The sequence below is a fragment of the Fundulus heteroclitus genome, chromosome 13, assembly GCF_011125445.2.
Source record: "Fundulus heteroclitus isolate FHET01 chromosome 13, MU-UCD_Fhet_4.1, whole genome shotgun sequence".
In the NCBI taxonomy this organism is placed as follows: domain Eukaryota; kingdom Metazoa; phylum Chordata; class Actinopteri; order Cyprinodontiformes; family Fundulidae; genus Fundulus; species Fundulus heteroclitus.
Genome location: NC_046373.1, coordinates 3,801,535 through 3,825,694, shown reverse-complemented (window position 1 = coordinate 3,825,694; position 24,160 = coordinate 3,801,535). Strand labels below are relative to the sequence as shown.

The 24,160-nt window shown below is 37.7% G+C and overlaps 4 protein-coding genes across 5 annotated transcripts in view; 2 read left to right on the top strand and 2 right to left on the bottom strand.

The window, feature by feature from the left end:
- The window catches only part of LOC118565417 (adenylate cyclase type 2-like), a 37,567-nt gene extending 36,234 nt beyond the window's left edge, over window positions 1-1,333 (bottom strand). Inside the window, exon 1 of the mRNA XM_036145856.1 lies at window positions 1,319-1,333. Within this exon, the coding sequence (XP_036001749.1) occupies window positions 1,319-1,333 (15 nt within the window). The remainder of the gene's footprint in view (window positions 1-1,318) is intronic.
- A 143-nt stretch (window positions 1,334-1,476) lies between these two features.
- On the top strand, window positions 1,477-5,078 carry LOC105934276 (erythroblast NAD(P)(+)--arginine ADP-ribosyltransferase). Its single transcript, XM_012874187.3, has 3 exons — window positions 1,477-1,522; window positions 3,414-3,498; window positions 4,051-5,078. Exons 2-3 carry the CDS (start codon window positions 3,424-3,426, stop codon window positions 4,786-4,788), a joined length of 813 nt encoding a protein of 270 aa, XP_012729641.2. The 5' UTR covers window positions 1,477-1,522; window positions 3,414-3,423; the 3' UTR covers window positions 4,789-5,078.
- Window positions 5,079-8,115: 3,037 nt separating this feature from the next.
- Window positions 8,116-13,042, top strand: LOC105934277 (erythroblast NAD(P)(+)--arginine ADP-ribosyltransferase-like). 2 transcript variants are annotated; one of them, XM_036145943.1, is made up of 3 exons: window positions 8,116-8,170; window positions 8,311-8,383; window positions 11,736-13,042. In XM_036145943.1, exons 2-3 carry the CDS (start codon window positions 8,321-8,323, stop codon window positions 12,468-12,470), a joined length of 798 nt encoding a protein of 265 aa, XP_036001836.1. In that variant the 5' UTR covers window positions 8,116-8,170; window positions 8,311-8,320; the 3' UTR covers window positions 12,471-13,042. The 2 variants fall into 2 exon arrangements, with proteins under 2 accessions (XP_036001836.1, XP_036001837.1); XM_036145944.1 differs by lacking the exon at window positions 8,116-8,170 and having other exon boundaries at window positions 8,284-8,383.
- A 3,789-nt stretch (window positions 13,043-16,831) lies between these two features.
- Window positions 16,832-20,340, bottom strand: tppp2 (tubulin polymerization-promoting protein family member 2). Its single transcript, XM_012874189.3, has 4 exons — window positions 20,181-20,340; window positions 18,471-18,662; window positions 18,063-18,216; window positions 16,832-17,512 (listed from the first exon to the last, which is right to left on the bottom strand). Exons 2-4 carry the CDS (start codon window positions 18,659-18,661, stop codon window positions 17,321-17,323), a joined length of 537 nt encoding a protein of 178 aa, XP_012729643.1. The 5' UTR covers window position 18,662; window positions 20,181-20,340; the 3' UTR covers window positions 16,832-17,320.
- Between the last annotated feature and the right edge of the window lie 3,820 nt (window positions 20,341-24,160).

Below are 24,160 nucleotides of genomic sequence, written 5' to 3'. Positions count from 1 at the left end.
GTTTTGGTCTTCAGTAATATTCAAATTTTCTCACATACTGAATTTGGGCTTTTGATTAGTTGTTAGTTATAACCATCAAAATTAAACAACACCTGAAATATATCAGTCTGTGTGTAATGAATGAATATAATATATAAGTTTATATTTTTGAATGGTGTTACTGAAAAAATTAACTTTCTCATGATATTCTAATTATATGACCAGTACCTGTGTATGATTCAGTGTGACGTGTATTTTTAAACATCACCGTTTTCAGCAAATTATTTGCAAACTGTACCATAGCATACTATAGCAGTCTATGTATAATGCTCCTTAGTTTGGGTTAGACCATCAAATAAAAATCCCACTAAAATACTTTTAAGTTTCTAGTTGAAATATGACAAAATGGGAAACTTTTTCTACTGATATGAATACTTTTGCAAGGCACTGTACGCTCATTAAACAGTGGCACCTTTATTTATACGTTTATTATTGATTTTGTCATCAGTTGAAGTCTTTAAAAGGGATTAATCTCAAATCTGTCAATACCAATAATTTTAAACCCAGATCCAGACAATTAAGAATCTGATAAGTGCTGCCAAATATACTGACAACTTAGAATTTCCAACCGTAAACCAACAGCACTTTCCTGTGTAAGAAATCTCCAGAGAATCAAATTTGATCTTCTCAGATAAATGAATGCAGAAGACTCAGAGGTCAGTTTGGCTTTTTTTGCTCTGATTTCTGTGCTATTTTGCTGTTCTTGAGAGAATCAGTGGTCCAACAGAAGCATGCACCTCTGTGAATGAGTTTTTTCTAGGTACAGATAGATGCTTTCTACTACTAACTCATGAAAAGGTCGTGTAAAACTAGTTTCCTCAGTAAATGGATGACTCAGTGTTAAACTTTGGTTATTTATAACCCAGGGTGCACAGATGTAAGGTAATTAGCACTGTCATCTCACGGTGACTAGTTTGACTGTGGGGGCCTTTTCTGGGGGGTATGAGAGTTCACACGTTGCATTAACAGGTTTTCAAGCTGCACAGTGGAAAAGTCTGTAGCACTGTTGCCTTGCTGCAAGATGGTCCTGGTCTGGGCTCAAATCTCAACCTTGGGTCATTCTGTGTGGAGTTTGCATGTTCTTCCTGTGCACATGTGAGCTCTCTCCAGGTTCTCCAGCTTCCTCTGACAGTCAAAAAAAAAAGCATCACTGTTAATCAACCTTTCTAACATGCCCTTAGGTATAAGTGTGTGCGCGTGTGTTGCCCTGTGGACTAGCGATCTGTCCAGACTGTAGACCGTCTCTTGCCCAATCACTGCTGGAGATGGGCACCTGTACCCACTCATGACCCATTATCAGTAAGCAGGTATAGACAATGGATGGATAGTCTGGTTAGAACATGCATGTTGAAACTGCAACCGGAGGAGTGTGGGTCTTTAGGTATTGTGGCTTCCTGTCCTTCTATTTCTCATTATTGCAGCTACAGCCGGCTGGGAGTTCTGCTTAGCTGTGACACCTTTCTGGAGTGGATCATCTTCTGAGGTACTGCTGCCAACAACATCATGTTCTCTTTCTGTAGATGGTAAACATCGTCTTGTCCTTAACTGTTTAACCCTGTCTCTCTTCCTGACACAATTTATGCTTTCTTTCTTCCTCTAGACTGGCTCAGTTAGCTGGTTTTCTCTTTTAGATTAAGCCACAAAAATCTAGTATTGCAATCAGTATTTTACTTTTCTTCAGCATAGAAAGTAATTTTGTGTCAGCGTTTCTGTGGTTTATTGTTGTTGTTTTTTTGTACGAATGCTCTCAATACGCTGGTTGGCTGTGGCAGATGGCTGTTCCCACTGTGCCATGTTCTTCTGGAGGTTTATTTCTAGTAAAGGAGAGTGTTGCTCTTCACTGTCACTACATGCATGCTTGGTATGACGGATTGCTGCTAAGTAAACAATCCAATGCCAGCGACTGTCCATTTTTGCTACATGCTCATCCAGGAAGAGTGAAGGCTGATTATTCCTGCGTGACATCTCTGTTTCAGTCCCTGGGCCTACAAGCGACCTGTCCAAGATATACTCCCTCCCACCTGTTGGCTTCTGCAATAAATTAGTTTGCAACTAAACTAAACTAAACTAAACTAAACCAGGCACACAACTTACCTTTACAGGAATGAATAATAAGTAAGACACAAATCAAGTCTGACTGGAGCAGACACAGACTTAATAAATCTTTCCAGCACTATGTTGTGCTCCATTTTAGGTTCTGCTTTAGCAAAAGTGGAAATTTTTCAGGAAGTCAGTCAAATTACTATGTCTAATTAGAACAAGAATACTTTTAATTAGGTAACTAAACATCAGTGGCAAGGCTTTATTGTATTCAGGGAAGGCATTAAGTGTTAGCAGAACTGGAAAAAAAAATTATTACAAACAATAGATTTAAAAATATATATTTTATGTCACTTATAATTTTAAATAAATTAGTCAAGGGAAAGCTTTCTTTGCAATATGACAATGTTAAATCTGTTTGATTTAGAGTTGTATGTGATTTGTGTTAGGAACAAAAGAAGCCAATTAGTAATATTAGGTTTCAGGTATTGACTGGTAAAGAAGCCCCAACGCTGAGAGGCCTGGTTCAGCACTGCTTAAAATGTATAGACATTTCAAAATCATTACTTTTAGGTGGGTCTTTTAATCCCACACATTAAAAAATTATGCCAGATGAGAACTGTGACATGCCACATGCTTGCTTAGGTTGTAATGTATGAAAATATGATATAAAAAAAAAAAAACTTTGTCACCACATCATATGCTGACTTCCAAGCATAATTAATTCAAGTTTGATTTCCTGCATCAACTAAAATATATGTTTTACCCCTGCAAACCTTCTGAAGTTGCTAACCTCAGCAATTCATTTTCCTTTTTTAATTCAGGGGTTTAGTGTGTGTAGAGAAGCTAAACCATAATGCAAGAATTGAGGCCATTACTATGTAAAGCACATCTCATTTCCTTTGTGAAGAGACAATAAACCCGCAGATGAGAGCACTCATCTGTGTGTGTGTGTGTGTGTGTGTGTGTGTGTGTGTGTGTGTGTGTGTGTGTGTGTGTGTGTGTGTGTGTGTGTGTGTGTGTGTGTGTGTGTGTGAGTGTTTTGCGGGTAGGTGGGTGTAATAAAGACATATAGAAAGAGTACAAAAGTCCTAGCCAATCTCTAACCTACAATCTAGATGGTCTACATGTATTAATCCTCGACATGCATATCCTTAATATTTCAAATTCATTTCTGATTTGTAAAACTGTAAGATGTGGTTTTCATTATTCTACTGCAGTTACATTTAAATTTAGCTTATAACATGTATATCATATAGTCACCTTGTATTATTTGTTTAACAATAAAATAAAAAATTTTTGGCTTTTTATCAAGCTTCCTAATTTGCTTGCAGGGGTGCAGTGATGAAGGCCAGCATGCTGTTTTTTGGCTCTCTCTGTTCGGTTATTTTTTGGATGAATCCTACAGGCTCCCAGAAGGTAAGTGGAGCATTGTGTGGTTGTTTAATTTCAGTTAAATATGTCTTGATAAAAATGAAGAAAGTGTATTAAAAAAACGCTTGATAAGTTTCCTCAAACAACTGGATGTATGTACAATATATGTATGTACAATATAGAAAAAAAATCAATCTCTTTGGCTATACCTTTTAATCCTATTGTGTTCTGTCATAACAGATGTGAACTCCACCACACTTTTCTGTTTAGTTATTAGAGTAAGATTTTTTTAAAAACCTCTTCTATCCACCTGCATAACTTACCCTGCTGTAAAAGTATTTGCAACCCTTTCATATTTCTTTCATTTTTGCTTTTTTGTCACTGTTGCATCTTTCAGTTCCAAAACAAAATTCACTGTGAGGAAACATTAATCTAAGTGAATACTGTTTTGTAATGCTGTTTTGCTTATCATTAGTCGATATAAAGATATGATACCTGTACCTGAGTTTGAGATTGCTGTCATTTTATTCTAAAAGATGGATGTACTGCCTATCTTCTCATCTCTCTTCTAACTTCTCATTCCTATTCTCCTTCTAGATTGCCATCCAAGATGAACAGCCCTCCAAACTGGACATGGCACAAATGTCTGTCGATGACATGTACTCCACTTGTGCTGAAAACATGCAAGCAAAAATCAACAAGATGTACTTTGCAAAAGAAATGCAGAGCAACTCATTTAGAAATGTGTGGGAAAAGGCTGCAAGATGTGCAAGCATAAGATTTAGCAAACGGGAGCAAGAAGATGAGGCACTAACCAAAGACCACATGCAAGCAATATGTGTGTACACAGCTGGGGGAAGGGAAGATTTCTATAAGGCATTTAATGAAGCAGTCAAGACCAAAAGAAGAGAGTATGGGTCAAATTTTCTATTCCACTCCTTGCATTTCTGGCTGACCAGAGCTATCCAGATCCTCAGAAACAAACAAGAGTGTCACGTCACATACCGCAGAACCAACAATAGGTTTACTGGTAAGGTCAATCAAATCATTCGGTTTGGTACTTTTGCCTCATCCTCTAAAGAAGCAAACCTGACGCATTTTGGAAAAAAGACGTGTTTTAAAATTACAACCTGTTTTGGTGCTTATTTGAAAGCATACCCAACGCTTGGAGATCATGAAAGGGAGGTGCTCATTCCACCCTATGAGACATTCAAAATAATCAGCAAAGACAAATTTGAAAAAGATCTTGCTGACTGTGAGACTGTTTATGTACTGAATAGCACAGGATTTAAAAGCAATCTTGACTGCCACGTTGCCAAACACAAACCTGTGTGACTGTTTCTTACTTCAAATGTAACACTTACGTTTTCCCTTTCCAAATCTGAAACATTATTTGATGGTGAGACGTGATGTGAAAATGAAATCTGTTACTCTGATTACTTTTTAAAATATCCTTTGTTTCAAGAAATGTAAAGGGAGGATCCCTAAAGTCATGTTCAGCGTACCTAATGAACCTTAAGATGCAGGGGGAAATAAAACCCTACTGTAAAAATATTTGTGTTCTGAATTGTGCAGGAGGTGATAGTATTTCTGAGAGCCAAAATGCAAGCCAGATGTAAATGTGAATTTTGATTGTTTTTTTTTTTTTTTGTTTTATTTGTTAAAGCTCTAGCAATGTCAACATTCATTGTCATCATACCCCAACCTTACCAAGAGACATTGTTGAGCTATTTTAGTCTAACTTTTCCACAATGAATAATCACAAAGTTAGGAAATAGTCATATTTTTTACACTTTTATATCAGTAGTTCTTCTGTACATGAAACACACATTTTCTTTTCTAAGTATTTTTTTTATTATACAACATGTTAAAATGTGTTTCTTTTTATTTAAAAGTTTTCTTTGAAAGGCTATATAAAGAGAGACATTTTATTATTTCATGGGCATCACATTCCATTCATGATGAAAACATGAATACTGCTTCAGAGTATCATTGGGACATATAGTTAAATAGAGCTTTCATGCAATAAAAAAGTGTAATAAAAAAGATTTTGAAAAACAATCAGATTGTCATAGTGTGAAAATACAAATGTGTAAATCTCAAAACAAATATGTTGCACTAGAAAGAGGAAAGAGACAGTTTGGCCAACCATGCCAACCTCTGTTTTAGTTGCCCTGACTGGTACGACGATCAAATAGGCTGTTTGTTTTATTCTGTTTTCAATAACAATATTTCTGTTAGAGGTTGAGGCACTCAAAAGTACCCTCCCACATTTAAACCCAAAATCACTGTCCAATCATAATATTAGGTTGATGACAAGAAGGCCTTTGACCGCAAAAGCTCTGAACCTAGAGGAAACATGCAAAAAGCTGGTTGGATGTTTTTTTGTTTTAATATCCTTTATCTGGTCTCAATCCCTATCGGAAGCAAAACTTTTGAAGGAGAATTACTTTTAAGTTAAATCTGCCTGGTGTATGAGTCCTATTGCTCTTTTCTACAAGTCTCCCATTTAATTTTTGGAAACTTAAATGTTTTCAATTTGAACCTTTCTTGAGAAATTATGAGCAGAACTGAATGGAAACAACTTGTAAATCTTGTAAAAGAGGCAAATCCTGTGAAACAAATTAAAATTTAAAACTAACCCTTATTTAACCCTTATCTCTTAGCTGTCTCTCCCACCATCACCTGCTCTGATCAGACTATATTTAAGCCTGGTTCCCTGAAATACTCATGAGTTGAGTGCTCTGTGTAAGAAGATTTTTGGTCAGTTATTTTGTGAAATATGTATTTATACTTGCTCTATAGGATATCAAACATTTAGGGCATTTGTTTTTTACTAACACCAAACTTCTTTATTAGTCTAGCTTCAGACAGGGTCACAATAGCTTTTGAAGGCTTTATCTTGGTTGCTAGCAAAACTGGTAGGAAACCAGATAATTGTGTAAGATCTTATTTCAAACACAGTTACAAGTACCAAATTATGCTCTTATTTAATGGCTGAAACAATGTATTAAACATAATAGTTATGCCATCAATTAGATGTGCAAACACGTCATGTAAACAGGAAGTGCTGAGGGACTGTGGACATGAGGTTCCTTTCTGTTAGTTATAGTCTCTGTCCAAAACAGAAAATACAAAAACAAAAGTAATTAAACATGGTTAAAATGGCAAGACAGTGAAATATACATGCTGTGATCAAATATTTCCTTTGTCATATTCTGAAACCTGTAGTGTTTCAGGTGATGGTAGTTCTTGGAGTATGTATTCAAGACTGAAAAAACTACATGCTGTTTCACAGGCTGAGGACTTTTGCAGAAGGTTATCATGCTTTTACCACTTCAGTTACTAAATCCAATGTAATTCAAAGCAGATTTCCTTAAAGTTGCTATATAAGCAATCTGGGCTTCTGTTACACCTCAGCAGAACCACAGGATGATCGCCTGTTTGACATGAAAACTGATGATTCACTTCTCTGTTCTGAATAAATATGACACTTCTTTCAATTCTTGGAACACAAAGAATTAATGTAATAAGTATGTGTTTTTCACACATTTCTGATTGATTTTTGTATTTACTTAGTTATCAAAGTTATATGAATTATTTTACCATATGCAACACCCTCAACTATTTAAGCAGCATTTAAATCACTTTGTTAAATGCTGTCTTTCAAACCAGACATCTGTCAACGCAAACCTTTTCCTTATAGACATCCAGCACTACCGCTCTCTGCAAATTATGCAAATAAAATATTTCCAGGTGCTATGTACAGAATTTATACTTTATGGTTCACAGAAAAGTTTTCAAACCACATTGCTTCTATAAGGAACATTAGATCTTCAGGATTTAGGTTAGTGCTCAACAAATTAGTTAACAACTTTTAAGTAATAGTATCTCAGCAGTCTTTAAAGAGACAATATGTTATTTTCTTCAAGGCTTTAGAGATCATGATTGCAGAAATGCATTGTACAAAACTGTAACACCTCCTAACTTATAATGCAACTCATTACATTTGCTTTGTGAAGTCTGATCACTGCAGGTCGGCTGATACAAAACAAGTACAGAAAAACATATGAAAACGTATATTTCAGTTCTCTTTTCCTATGCAGCTTAGATATGATGGAGTTTATTCACAGCTTGAAACAGACTGCCAGAACTGAGCAAATGAGAACCAAAGTTGATTGTTCTACAACCTACACTAAAGAGGATGAAAAGTAAGGATTTATTTTTAAAAATCTAAAAATTTCAGAGAAGCACAGCAAAAGACTGGAATCTTGTGTTTATGTGTGCTAGTTGATGTTTAAACAGGAGATTTGTGCTTGGACAAAGATATTAAAAAAATTCTATTCGGTTTATATGGCAAGAGATCTCACTTTTGGCTCAGACTAAAATAGATCGAGTGTTCTTAACTTCCGGTGCCAACGGCGACAAAGGGTAACACCTAAAAGTGACACTATAGTTTGAGAAACTAGAACTGTGGCACCCTGATGCACCAAATGTGTCCGAACCTTGCTTAAGTTGAGCACAACAACTAAAAGCTTTTCCGCATGCGTGTGCGTGTGTGTGTGTGTGTGTGTGTGTGTGTGTTGGTGGGTGGGAGGGGGGTAGTTTTTCAGAAAGCAGAATATTTAAGTCGCAGCCATTGTGCAATTCATGATCTGGTTGGGCTACACTTCTTCCTCCCACGGAGTCTTTCAAACTACGTGTTTTTTGGATGACTGTAAGATTGTATTTCAGTTTTATTACACAAACATGGTGATTGCAAGCGTTGTTGTGTTGTTAAATCATGATATTAACTATATGAGGTCGCTGCACTGATAAATGTGTTCATATTTGTGTGAATTGATCCTTTGTTTGCAGGATTGTAAGGATGAAGACAAAGATGCTGTTTTATGGTTCTCTGTGTCTGTTTCTTTGCTGCATGCTGCAGGAGGTAATTATCTATGGGTGTGGTTACTGTGTTAATTTAAAAACACTTTAAAAATTGCCCCAATTTTATTTGTAAGTGAAATTTATATTTAGCAATCTACCTGTTAGTTTCATTTTTGGTTTGATTTTAAACAAAAACTGGTCTGTCTACCTAAAAAGTTCATGTAAGACACGTAATTTTCCTTTTAACTGTGCAATACATTTTTTCATTTCCTTTATTAAAGTAATTATTGTTGTGCAATTATACACTGTTTAAAATTATTTAATGTTTCATAAATAACTATCTGTCTGTTAAGTATTGTCTGGTGATAATCAGCTCCTAAGCTGATATCAGGACAATGGTTGAAAGGGATGAATTCGAGCACTAGCGATCTTTTAACAGAAAAATCTGTGCACACATAGAATAAAGGAGTGACAACTTTATTCAAGTTCAAGAATTTAATAACAGAAATAAAATGAATATCCAGAGAACATCACTATATAATGCTGTTTATCTGAATTGACACTATATTTCGATTAGCAAATCCTCTCTACTAGGTTTATGAAACTTAACTAAACTACTAAGCAAAATGAAGATAAAAAGAAGCTAAGTTAAGGAACTATTTACATGCAAAAAACAAAACAAAAAACAAACCAAAGTGGTTGATCATAATAAGAATAATTCAGTGAATCCTAGTTCACTGCGGATCTGCTTTAAGAAAAACATGGAATGGAGTTAAATTAGCTTAACTAATCTAGGACAATACTTGGCATGTGTTCAACCCATTCACAATGCGAATCCTGAGTTAAACAAAACGGTATTTGATTAAATAACATTTTGTTTAAGTTAAAGAACCAAAGTTCATCGTAAAGAATATAGAATGAGCTTAAACTAGCTTCACTAATTCAAAACAACATTTGGTATGTGTTTCAAACCATTCACAATGCAAATCCTGAGTTACACGAAACATTATTTGAGGAAATAACATTTCAAATAATGATTTGCTCAGTAAAATCATTTCCTTTAGGAGAGCTTGATTTTATCAATGCAATTCGACCTCCGGGCTCTAGGGGTCGCTGCAGCGATTGGTCGCTAAAATCGGTTACTCCTAAAGTTAACCAAAACGCCTTCAAATCAATATTAATATTCCATATTAATGCGGGAATAAGGCTCATAGCACTATCGAACGATGGCAGAGCGAAACCGATCAAGCTTTTTGCTTTAAAACAAGCTCCTTTCTAATGTCCGGAACTGGATGTTACCAGAAGCTAAACGCATTTTGGCTAGCGGATTTTCTCCATTAATTTGCATAAGTTTTGTTTTTAGTCATAATGAGTGGGCCGGATAACATAAACATTATTGTCCCATCAATGTAAGAAACCCCTGTGGAGATAACGTTTGTTAAAACCATAAAAACACACTTGAATCATATTGGCAATGAAATGGAACCGAATGCTAGCAATGAGCTATTTCCGTTAGCTCTTTGTTTTAAAACAACCATGTGTAAGCGTTACACAAACATTCCCAAATGAACATGTAACCTTCCCCTTTGGTTTCTCTGCTGAACCTGTAGGTGCCTCGCCTGAGTTCAGTTCATTTTGGCCATCAAAGAAAAGCAGCGGTCCAGTGAAAGCGTTGATCTTTTCAGCAGCGGGCTAGTGGCTTAGCAGCAGCCAACATGTGCTCGGGATCGGACTGGTCGGGCTCTGCAGTCCCTGATCTCTCAGCTTGTCTGGTGAGTGAAGGCGACCGATTGCCATCGTCTTGAGTCCGCTTTCCTGCCACAGCTGACAAAAATAAACAAAAGCTGTGTCGGCATTCTGCACTTTGCGGCTGGTTTGCACAGAAGTCAGAGTGCAACTTAGCTTCGATCTGTGTGATGATTCTCCGGATTCAGTCAGGTCCTCGCTCTGCGGAGGACGAGCATTCCTCTCTTTCACTCTTGTCACTCCATCAAAGCAGGCAGATGAGTTTCACAGCACTTTCCATGCAACTTGGGCTTTTGAAGCCCTTGAAGCTTCATGGTTCAGTCCAGCCTCCTTCTTCCTTTGTCTCAGGCAGGAAGAAATGGTAAAGAAGCATTGGAAGTCTGGTAGAAGTGAGAAGATAAGATAAGATAAGATGGTCTTTATTGATCTCACAATGGAGAAATTCACTCGTCACATCGGCTCATACAAGAAGGTGCAGAGTAGGGAAGGTGCATTCAATTATATACAGTGAATCTTCATATATACAATGGATCAGAAAGAATACCAAAAAAATACAAAAAAAGGAAATAGGAATGGGCATATGATGTCTCATTTACATTCTTAGTGGTCTATATATATATATATATAAACATACCTGTATACTTAAATCTATACATATATCTATGCGCCTACTTACATACGCACCTACGCGTATGTACGTGCATATACATTGTATACATTTGTACATACATACATACATACATACATACATACATACATACATACATGTGGGCTGAATTATGTTCAGGTGATGATAGCAGCAGAAGTCACTACATCAGGATTATTGCACGGGTTGTAGGACAGTGTATTAAATAGATTATTGCACCTTGGTTATCGCACAAGACTGGCTTCCATGTGGCTTGCAGGGGTGGCTCGTGTTAAAGATTGGGTTTACCGGCCTGCTGCTACATGTCTATTGAAAACCCATCTTACCCCGGTTCCAGATTTGGCCGCAAGTGAGAAAACATTAGTCAAGAGGTAGAACAGTTTAATGTGCATATTTAATTCATAGAAATTAAATATGGAGACAGAGTTTACATTACCAATCAAGATGATTTTCACCGCGCGGTCGCGAAGTCTGTCTGAAGTAAGTTTTACCAAGACATTCCTTTTTATCAACTTTATAGCTCCTCCTGCAAGCTCAGGGGAAGATGATTGACCCCCTCTCCTTCTGACCCCCCCCCCCCCCCCCCCCCGGGGGGGGGGGGGGCAATAAAACTCCGTGTTTATCTTACGCTGGAGCAGGGAGAGACAGACACCACTCTGCTTGACTAAGATATTTTCTTAACACTCGCTAGCCCCCCCCTCTCCTCGGGAGCCCCATGGGAGAAGAAGAAGACACTACTGTCCCATGTAGCTCTCAGGAATAGACTGGGTCTCTGCTAGGAGTGATCTGACCTTTGTATGTGGGGGAATGCTTTGGGTTTACACCAGGCACCCTGCTGAGAGGGAAGCCGTCCCAGCCTGAAACGTGAAAGTCTTTCACACAACCCCCTTCTGAGTTGTCCACTGGTTACATGGCCAGAATTCAATCTGACATCAATTATTTCATCATGGCTTTAATATGGCAAATACAACTTCAACTGCTTCCCGTTTTGCTCTTCATTCTATATTTTTTCCCCCTCTAGATCATTGGCGCCTACAATGGACCAGATAATCAGTCCTTCCCACTGGACATGGCTGAAAATTCTGTTGATGACAGATACTCGACCTGCGCTGCTAAGATGGAAAAAAAGGTCAATGAAACATACTTTAAAAAAGAAACAAAAGATGGTCTCTTTAAAAAGGCATGGGAAAAAGCTGAGACATGTGCAAAAAAAAAACAACAACCGGGAGACAAAGATCTAACAAAAGATCACATCCAGGCAATTTGTGTTTACACAGCTGGAGGACCGGCAGACCTCTATAAGAAATTCAATGAAGCAGTCAGGACCAGTAAAAATGTCTATAAGTCATCCTTTCCGTTTCATTCCTTGCATTTCTGGCTGACCAGGGCTATACAGATCCTCAATAAAAACAAATGTGAGACAACTTTCCGCAGAACCAAAGCTAAGTTCACTGGTAAGGTCAACCAAGAGATGCGGTTTGGTACTTTTACTTCCACCTCAAGGATATCAGATATGACACAATTTGGTCGTACTACATGCTTTAAAGTTAGAACTTGTCAAGGTGCTTATTTGAAAAATTACCCCACACTTGGAGACAGAGAGCAAGAGGTGCTCATTCCACCATATGAAAAGTTCAAAATAATCAGCACAGATAAACCGAAAGAACTTAATGACTGTGATACTGTTTATGTTCTGAAAAGTTCTGGTGTACGCAGCGATCTTGACTGCAAAATAGCAAAACAAACACTTTTGTGATTTTTTTTCTTTAAATCCGGAACCATGCAAACCATGCATTTTCATCTTATCCTAAATTTCCCCATGACTGACCTGTAAAGGAAAGGTTCAGATTTATCTTCCTCACATAAGATAAACACACAGATGTTTGGAAAGTAGCGCAAAGCTAATGGCTACTTTAATACAAGTTAAAACAACTACAATATATTATGAAAAATATAAATTCCATATGAAATATCTAAGTGTAACTTGAGGCAAAACTAAACAACATAAGAATTAATAAAATAATTTTGACTTAAATCATGTTTTGATTTTCTTCGAAAATTTTGATTAAACCTATAAGTTGTTGCAATATTTACTATTTTTTAAGGTTAAGATGTTCAGGATGCTGTCTACTACAGACCATATTTTGCCTCCGCACAGCTTCTCCACATTTCTCCTTAAATCCTTTTAACAACGCAGACTACAGCTTTCAAGCGTTTCGGGGGTTCGCTTAGAGAATTTTATTGACTGATGTTTTGCTTTTGTGTTAGCATTTCTACTGCAAGCACATACTGCTGTTTCCTGTATTCTGTATGAGATCAATAAATATGTTAAAATGTAAAAATGTGTTATGTTTTTTCTTTAACTTGTGTCAGGATTGTGTAGAGGAGATTCATATATGCTATGTCCTAGAACCGGGGTATCTAAAATGCGGTTCAGGGCCCATTTGTGACCCTCAAGTGATTTTGCACGATGCTCGACTGCAATACAAACATGGTACAAATTTGATTTTCCAGCTCAAAGGCTGATGCGGTTAAAAATTAAATCTTGCAGTTGAATTTTCATTGTTGCAATACCATTCAAAGAAGATACAGCCAAAGTATTCTAACAATAGAAGATACAACAAAGTGATATATTTTTTTCAAAAATCAAGTTTATAGGAGCACTGGAAAACTCCAGTGAAATTCAATTAAGAGCAGACCTTGGTGCACTCATTTAGTGAACCCAACTGAATAAAGCAATAGTTTCTGAAGAAAAGCAACTATTTCCTATTCTTGAAGCTGAGAATAAAAAATCCTGAAAAGATGATAGAAAATAACTGAGTTTTAAAACATTTGCAATGTTTTGTTTCTTTTAAACAAGGGAAACCCGGTAGATGTTATGTTTCAGATTGACAATGACTTACAGCTCCCTTTTCAACAGAAATCTGTTTTCTCTATTTAATTAAAATATCATACTTTGTTTATGTTTGTGCAGGTAAAAATGAATAATTTTGCAAAGAGAAAATAAGCTTGAAATTTAAAAAGAAAGAAAATTTAACTTTGTTGCCCCCAATTACTTTGATGTGGCCAATGGTCCGTGAGGCAGACACCCTGTCTACTTTTAAGACTAATCTTAAAACTTTCCTTTTTGACAACGCTTACAACTAGAGTGGCTTATGTTGCCCTGACCTACCTATGGGGATGTGCTTCTATGGGCTTAGGCTACTGGAGGACATCAGGATCTATTTTTCTCACTCTATTGAGTTCTACTGTTCTTCCACTATGCATTGCTTGTCATCATTTCTGCTTATAACTTTTTGTTCTCTCTCTCTTTTTTCTTCATAGTAGGTACATCTGTTCTGGCGTTCTGTTATCTGAGACATCATCCAGAGAAGACAGCTCACCCACTATTATCATCTAATATAGAATAGATTACTGGATCAATGTGTGCTTCTGTGCTTGTTTGTCACTCTTGTTGTGTCTCTGCTCTGTCTTCTGTAACCCCCAGTCGGTCGAGGCAGATGACCAATCATACTGAGCCTGGTTCAGCTGGAGGTTTTTCCTTCCCGCTAATGGGTGGTCTTACTTTCCACTGTCGCTTCATGCTTGCTCAGTATGAGGGATTGCTGCAAAGCCATGGTCAATGCAGACAACTCTCCCTGTAGCTTTATGCTTCTCAAGGAGTGAATGCTGCTTGTTGGGACTTTGAAGCAATCAACTGGTTCCCTTATATAGGACATTTTTGACCAATCTGTATAATATGATTGATTTTGACTTTGTAAAGTGCCTCGAGATGACATGTTTTATGAATTGGCGCTATATAAATAAAATTGAATTGAATTGAATTGAATGTTGTCATGGTTTTTAGGTGTTCTGCCCACATGCAGAACACAGTCGGGAAACAATGAGCAGTTAAAGATGTTTATTTAAGGCTCAAAGGTACACAAATATGGTACTCTCTGAGAGAGCAGCTAACAGTGATTGAGACGGCGGAACACTGTGGGAGAAGAACGGAACAGATTAATGAGGGCAAGTGCAGGTAGCCCTGTGTAGCCCTGCTTACGGCCGGGGGGGGGGGGGGGGGGGGGGGGGGGGTGTAGTGGAAGAACGGATTCAGTAGAACTCTTACTCTTGGAGGAACTAAGTGACCGAGTGACAGGTGAGCTGGCAGGTGGAACAGAGGCGGGGAGCCCGAGCAGCACCACAGCAGGTAGCAGGGAACAGAGAGCAGCCGAAGGAACCAGGGTTAATCCAGGGAACAGAAACTGTTGTCCAGCTTGGTAATACCAGGGGGGCTCGAGGGAAATGCCAGAGCAAAATCTGAGCGGCGGGGATTCAGGAATCTGTCTTCAGCGCTCGGAGAAGCGACCGATGAGTAATCCAAGGCACAAAGTGAACTACGAAAAAACAGGAGACAAGAGTAACACAGGGAACCAGGAACATAAGAAGCACTGGGACGAGAAACTGTCGAGAGACAGTGGCCACTAAGCGTACCACAACAGTTTAACACTTCGGTGTCCTTCAGCTGACTGTAACCTGCTTTTAAGCTCCAAGCCGGAGCTGCCGAAACGAGTTGCAGGTGTACACCACGCCCACCTGTCAACTACAGTCACCTGTGAGGGAAAAAGAGAAGAGAACAGACAGCGCCGCCTACAGGGTCTTGACAAATGTGACAAAGTGTTTTGACACCACTGTCTTAGAAGCATGAATGTGTTTATATTTGTCTATATAGTATTACATGAATGAATTAATATGATGAATATTCTGGAGGAACTTAAGTTACGCTGCACCACGTGATTTAAAAGAAGACGTTGTGCTTCCATTGCCAGGAGCTAAGATCTATTTCTGTACAAGCTGCAGTTAAAATGTGTAAAATAAGAAAAAAACACTTATTGGCACATTTTAGAGTCCTTCTGTCTGCTCTTAAGTGACAATGAGTTAGTTTTATCAGAGCCAAAAAGTCTTTAAGTGGATCTGACAGATTTGATCCTCAGACATGTTACCCATACAGCTGCACTTTAAAGGGACAGTATGGTGTGAACACTCATTCCTGTGAATGGTTATGCTCGCCTGCTCGAAAGGTTATTTTTTAAATAATTTTTCAGTTTTTGATTAAAACCTGAGATTCAATTTATACTTTAGGTCCTGAAGCTTTGGTAAAAGAAAAATCCAAATTGCTGATGCAAAGAAGTACATATCTTATCTTTACATCGTGTATCTGTATGCTAGGAGTAGGCAGAATTATGAAAAAAGTGATGCTTTAATATAAGAAACCTATGTGGATCAGCTGTGGGAGAACCTGAACTTGGGCAACCCAGAGAGACTCACTAGAGATACACAGAATAAACAAGACAGGTATCAGAATAAAAGTTAATGCAGTAAAGGAGTTTGTTCAAATGAACACAAAGACTGACAAACTAAATACAGGAATCCGTAACTATAGAACTACTAAATAGCACAAAGCAGTGCACTAAAGTTGAGAAAAAACAGTTTAAGACACCGCCCTAAACCCATTTCCCTTTTCATACTTCCCTCAAAGAACACAAAAATAAAATGTTTTCACAAAGGCTATGTTAATTTTTCACACCTTGTAGGGTTTCGACATAGTTTTCTCACATTTATTTGAAGCGCCGTTTGGGCGGTTCACGAAACAAAACCCGTAGATTTTTATTAGAAAAGTCAATAATTTGTTTCAAGTTTCACATTATCAGGGCCAACCCAGGTGGACTAGTTTTGCTAAAACCATTTGAGAAGATGGTGTAACTTTCACAGCTCAGAACACGAGTGCCGCTGTCACTGTGTGTTTTATTTTTAACTTTTCGAAACTGCATGATTGCTTTACTAACTGTTATTCTCCACGATCAGAGGTGTCAAACTCCAGTCCTTGAGATCCGTTGTACTGCAACTTTTTTATGTATCCTTGGTCCAACATACCTGAGTCAAATAATCAGATCATAAGCAGGACTCTGGAGAACTTGACTACATACTGAGGAGCTAATCCGGCCATTTGATTCAAGTGTGTCGGACTAGGGGCAGGGACTCTTAAATATACTCATGTTATCTTTTCATTTTACTTACCCATATTGATGTATGATAATGTTTGAGAAAAAAGAATAACAGATAAAGACTTTGCACATCTTACCATATCTTCATCCGTAAAGTTTAATAACATTTTTCTTGTTGACTCTTTTGTTTTCATCTCTGAAGATGTGAATTATTATTTTATTATTTTCAAAATGGGAATAGAAACTGGAACAAACATTAGCATAGCAAATAAAAAGTGACACCCAGTAGGGCATCTTCTTACAACCAACAATTCATCATTCATTAAATCAATGCAGCTTAAGTATAACAGCACAATAAGTCAAAGCCTTTACAATAGAAGATGCAACCACAGAAAGGTACCATTAATCTAAAGCTGAATTAATTAAGCAAGCGCTCTTTGGTTCCTGTAAAATAACAGACAGCATATATAATATATGATTATTAAATTAAGCATATATAATACATGATTATTACATTACTATTTATACATGCTATGTACCATACAATTGTTGTTTTAGCTTAATTTATATTGTTCATTTAAACTTTCCAGTGCATTGGGTCTCAGATTTTGTTTTACCCTGGTTATGGATTTTTAACCTTTTCTTCATAAGTGCCACTACCCTTATAAGCTGCTACATATCCACTGGTGTCTGGGATGTTTTCACGCCCAGCCTTTCCTTTTCCTTTGCCTGAGTCGTCAAACCGCTCCTTGTGTGAGCCGGTGTACTTGGTGGCGTCGGTCAGTCTGTCCACTGCTGCTGCCTTTGCAACTTTCTGAAAGCAATGAAAGTAGAAAACACCTCGAGTGAGATCTAAAGTAGTATTCAGGGTACTAAATCCACAGATCTGTAAGTTCAGACGTTAGAGAAATGTGCAATGGGTTGTGTTAACAAGGAGACTGGCACCATCTACTGGTGTGAAGAGCAATAACAAAAATAAAAAAACATTTTTATTAATTAAATTACACATTGAGACTGACGGTTGATAAAATACACAAAAATGTGGTAATATTGTGTTAAAGCTCAAGAGCCCATGCATATTGTTACATTACATGAGTTAAAAGGGCAAATAGAAAAAAGAGCAAAAAGAGAATACCACAAGTGACCAAATTGTTGTTAAAAATTGATTTGATACCCCACCACACACACACACACACACACACACACACCAAATGTGTATGAATGAAATACCACACAGATAATTGGATAGAAAGATATTTGGATCAGATATCTACCCCAAACAAAGATATAAACTGGAGTCCATAAATGTTGCACAGTTGAGGGGAGTAAGAGTGCAGTTGTTGTGGTTATGACCTAATGCTTACAGTGACTCCAGCATTGGCAGGTTCCTTCCCAACAATGAGGCCATAGAGCTGCTGAACAGCCTCCTCTTTGCTCTTGCCTTTGAAACGCTTGGGAGCCAGCTCAGTCAGGGCCTGGTTGAACTGTTCAAATGTGATGACACGAGCCGTCTTTGCCCTATGGAAACACACAATATTGTTTTCTAAAGAAACTGACAAAGTTAGACAAATATATTTGGATATAAATATAGAACGTTTCTAATAATATTTATAATTAACCCAATCTATAATCAGGTATATTCAGATATTCAGAAAAATTGGTATGAATATACACCAAACATGGTACCAACTTTACTGTTCCATATTGGGGGGGACATTATGTTGACATTATACTAAACATTTTGAAAAGTCGAATCCTGGCTTCAGTCTTACTTGACTTTGCTGAAAACTATATCAACATCCGTGGTGGTGACATTCTTGCCGTCTATAATGAGACAGTCTTTGCAAATCTTGGCAAAGTTCTTTCCATTCATCTCCTTCCCAGTCGCTTTGGTGTCTCCATGGACTGCAAACTTCTGGAAGGAGGTCTCCACCTCTGCCATAGACACTGTGCCCTCAGCCATGCTAAAAAAGGCATGTACATTTTTAGTACTGAAAAACATCATGTCCCTTTAAATAATAATTAACTGATTAAGCAAAAGTCAAGTTTATCAAATCCTGACAGTGATTTGATTACATTCTTTGAACTTTGTAGCAGACAATTTAAGTAAGAAAAAGCAGCTTTTGAGTAGAAAATTAACAAAGTAAAAAAAAAAAATCCACATGATGTCATCACATGTGAAACAACAAAATCACATATGATGTGAATGTAATTAGGTCTATACCAAATGGTCTAAAATGTATAAACAACATATAGAGACCTTTTTTTTTTTTTTTACATGTGTAGCCTAAGGTTTTATTGCTTAGCAGCATTCTTTTTTGCACAGTTTTACTAAATACTTTCATAAAATACTGAAAGCATTATTAAAGCATTCTTAAAGTTCAAAAAGTTCAATATACTGTATGTATTGCACAAAAAAAAAAAAACAACCACGATTACAGGATTGGAGTGTCCCCATAATAAGCCGCTATTTAAATACTCTCCAAATCAGAATCTAATACTCAAACTTTTATGGAATTGTTATCAGAAATTACATAAAAGCTGGCAGAGGTTATATTAGCAAAATGTTCCTTTATCACATTTGCAAAACTTGTGTTTTACGTGTGTTTTACGTACTACCCATGTGATTTTAGTATGGAATGTCACAGATACATTTCCAAGGGGGGTTGCATCGCAATCTTTTAACATAAATAAAAAGATTTTAAAAGGCCAATCTTAAAGATATAAAAACTCTGAAAGTAATTGGCTACCAGCTTGCCAGAAAAATAACAGCCATAATGACGGCCTTCATTTACCCTTTCCATTTACTCACACACACACAGGCACTGCTACACACCCATAACATTTGTCATTATGTCAGTGTTACTGCAGCTGCACTCAAGCCAATTTAATTCAATCAAGTCAATTTCCAAATGGCTTCCCTGCTCTTCAATCTACAGCGATTGAGAAAAACTGTTCAGTGCTTCCATCCTTCTTCTATGTTGCAGTTCGGTCTGTCTATAGTATATTAAAATGGTACAACAGCTGTTTGTAGCAAATAGTTGGATAAAACCATGATCCAGAAGGAAATTATTAAGTGAACAGTTCATCTAAAGTTGCTCATTAGCTCATCAACGTGGATCAACAGTAAAGGACATCCTCATACCTGCAGGAAATGCATTAAGATAATGCAATATTGCAACCCTTACTTTTATTTCTAAGTGTGCAGGTAAACAAAATTAAACCAGAAAAACAAACATTATTATAAACACTGCTTGTAATATGACATTTTGGTAATGTTTTTGATAAACTAATAACATTACTGAAAATAAATATACCCTTTTTGACAGTACTAATCTACAAAATGAGTATAGAGTTGTTGTACATACACGACAACAACAAGCGCCAAAGCTTATTCTCAGTGCTTCAGATAATTTCCATAACATTGCTGCAAGAACCTCGGCTGTATCCGTGATGCCTGAAACGTGGAACATAAAACGTACCTGCTGTCGTAAAGGCAGTGATGCAACGTAAATATTTAGCTGCTTCACCACCGCTTTCCTCTTTGTCCTCTGCCTCTCCTTCCTGCCACGCCCAGATTTTTCAGAGATGAGAAATACAGAGATGCGAGTGAGAGCGCAGCTTAGAGGGGCTGGGATGGAAGGAGGGAGAAAGTACCGACCAGCACAGGCAATGACGTCATAAGTGCTCACCCCTCCTGTGCCTGTTCAGTCTCACTAGCTTCCTGCTACATTTTAAAGACTAACTTTGTCAGAGGGAAATAAAAGAACCCCAGAGAGCAATGGATGGGATCTCAACATCAAAGCCATATATAGCCTTCATTTGGCTATGAGACAATAATGTGTGCATGTAGCCGTAATTTACCCTTACATATTTAATCATGAGGTACACAAAGCATGTGAATCATGCAGAAATGGAAAGGAACAAACACACAAGATGCATTCATCTGGTTGGTAATAGTCCATAGAATGCTAATGCATCTTCTATTGCATGTGTTTGTTACTTCAAAGCTGGACCATTTAAATTTTTCACTTTCAGGAAGTCTAAAAAATGCAGTTAAAAGACTTCAGCTTATCCAAAGTATGCAGCCAGAGATCTGATGAAAATGAAAAAAGGATGAAATATTTATCCTATTTTAACTTCCCTTCACTGGTAAATCAAGAAAGAATGAAAATTCTCCTTCTCACACTTAAAACTCTTAATAATCTGTCATGGTTAAATGGAGACTCATAAGCCACGGACACAGAAGAAAGTTGAAGAGATTTATTTAGGAAAGTGTAACAGCGGGTGATGGTCCAGGTGGAGACTGGGTCCAGCAACTGGTCCGGCTTTTAATGTGAGGATCCGGTACTCCAAGCAGCATAAGTGCAGGGGGGTCCATAAGAGCCAAGGCTTGGAGTTTGTTAGGAGAAGACATGGAGTGATAGGCAGCAGACGGATCAAGATGCATCAAGGTGCACACAAGGAGACCTGTTTAGCATTCTATGTGAGTTAACCAACAGTCACTTGTTGACAGGAATCGCTCCCCTTTATTCGGGTCTTGATTGGCTCTTAACAAGCTGCGCCTGTTTATACGGTGTAAATATCTGATATCTGAGAAAAAAAACATATGTACCGCACACAGCTTCTGAAGACACAACATAATCCAACACCATCATATATCAGAGATCTGATAGCTCTATATGTTCAAAACAGAGCACTTTACTCTCAGACTGCAGGTCTACTGGTGGTTCCTAGAGTCTATAAAAGTAGAATGGGAGGCAGATATTTTAGTTTTAAGGGTCCTCTCTTGTGTACCAAGCTCCCAGCTTTAGACCGTAAGGCAGACACCCTGATGACCTTTAAGACTATGTCAAGAGAACCAAAATTCCACCAAGACACATATACTACTATACAAAACTATCGAGCGTAAATGGAACGCAAACTGAACGGAACAGAGCTGGACACAACCGGACCGCACAAAATGCAGAACAGTTCCATGTGTAGGCTCGGCCTGGTTTTTCTCTGACTCGGTTCTCTAATAACAAAGACCGCCGGAGCAGACCGCGTCATCACCTTACAGCCAGCTGACATTTCAGACATTCATAAAAATACTAGCTTCCCTACCGTGATACACGATTTCCAGTGATGATTCTGCATAGCAGTGATGAACCTCAGCGTCTGTCGTTGTTTCTTGCATCTGTGAATCCTTATTAGACATTTGTTTGTCTTATCCACTTCCCAAAAGCTGTCTCTGTCAAGTAAATTCACCAAAAGTTGCCGTCTTTGCCTGACTCTTCACAAACAACAACATATCACCATAGTAATCAAGCATAAGTTCCTGAATGTTACGGGCGCTGCCATTTTGATTTGCTTGAGTCCCTCCTTCGATCCTAGAGAGAAGTACTACCGCAGATCGCCACTAGGAGGTGAGGAACCAAGGAACTGAGATAGCGTGATCTGTAAATGGTCGTCAGAACCAAGCTCGGTTTGGTTTACTGAGCCAAGCTCAGACCGAGCTAGGCATGATTCAGTTTAACAAGGGTAGTGTAAATGGGGCTATAGTAGCTTTTAAAACGGTATACTGAAAACAGAAACCGGGATGTAGGTAGGGAACCTCTGTAACAGCAACCTGGTTACAACCTGGCACTGCCAAAAGCAGGCTTACTCACTGCAGAGGTGTCATGCGGAATTACAGAGATAAATTTGTAATTCAAGGGCAAACGAGGATCATGCACAGAAGATCAGTAGAAGTCTTGGGCAAGGCAGAGGCAGGAAAATCCAGTAAACAGAACAAGGCCACAACATCAGGTTATCGCTGTAGGCTGCTGGAAGACATAATGACCACTTTCTGCCACTCTGCGACATTCTCCTACTACTCTCTAACTGTTGCATTCCTGCTGTTATTTCAGGTTTTAACTTTATGTTCTCTCTGTTTTTATTCTTTTCATAGTAGGTACATCTGGCCTGGTGTTCTGTTTGGCTTTGACGTCATACTCTAGGGGGCCATATAGGCCAGGCTTCTGCAGCCAACAATGTTCTCATTTTATAGATAATACACTTGGCCCTGTCTTTCAGGGTTCAACCCTCTCTCTCCTAAACAAAGCCATAAGCTGAGGCTTTTCTGTAACTAAGGTTATGCTATCATTCTAAAGACCTGAAAAGTGGCTTTAAACCTCTTTGCTTAGCTGTGTTTGCCTCCTAGATGAAGCCATTGAAGGAGTTACTAATGCCATTAACTTTTTACTTTTCTTTAACATGGAAAGTACTTCTGGATCAGTGCATCTGTGTTCCTTTTTGGAGCGTGTGCTCTGTCTTCTCAAACCCCACCATCTGTCGCAGCGTTCACACTGAGCCTGGTTCTGCTGGAGATTCCTTTCTGTGAAATAAATGCATTGGTATAAGTGATTACTGCAAATTCAACAGGAATGTCAGTGAACGATGCTATATGCTGGGTTTCCCTGGATGAAAAACGTTTTTAAACAATTTAAACAATAAATTGAACTTCACTGCATGTTTTGAAAACTAGGAAATATTTAATGTATTTAACTGACTGTCTGCATGACAGGATTCAATTTACTTTTTTGTAAAGTAGCTTAGTCCAATATTTGTTGCATATTGGCACTGTATGAATGAACAGAATTGAGCTGAAACTGATTTAGTTTAGTATTATAAACTAATTGCATCGCTTTTTCATTTGTGTTATAGGTGTAATATTATCAGTGTGGGAAATACTGTTTCTTATTCGTGGGTAAAACAAAATTAAGGAACTGTGATAAATATTATCAGATATTTACACCGTACTAACGAATATAATCTAGAATTTTAATCTAAAATATAGTTATCCAGTGCAGGTGTATAGGATGTGCACTGGTTGCACCATGCTTCCTCAAAATTACCAGAAATGGAGTTAATTTTGTTTCAAAGAAAAATGGCAGTTCGGTAGCAGAATCTCTATCAACCAGAGCTACTAGACACATATCCTCTGTCATCAATCTGTTCAAAGCACAAAGGGGATGTAACACTGATAGACAAGGCAGTTTAACAACAGAGTTCGATTTGAATAAAAAATAATTGACATCATACTAATGAAAAGTACTGTGATTTAATGTTAAACAGTAATATCATAAATAATACAACTTCTCAGCCTTGGTATTAGGTAGCTATTACTTGCAAATAGAGAGGTAATCTGATAAAAAGTTAAGTTACTAAAGCACTCCCTTAGTAAATGAGAGATCATGAGTTTGAAGCAGGCTGCTGTCACTTTCTTTTTTGTGCATCTTTGCTCCATCTGAACTAAAACAGGTCGTCATAAGGCCTTAATCAACATCTAAATCATTTAAGAATGGGGAATAACTTTTATTTGAAATGTAATATCTAACAAATATGGCCTCCATGTCTTTGAACTATTATGACATGGTTAAGATGCATTTTAAAACTAAAACTAAAATAATAATTATTCTATTTTTGCACACTTTTTATC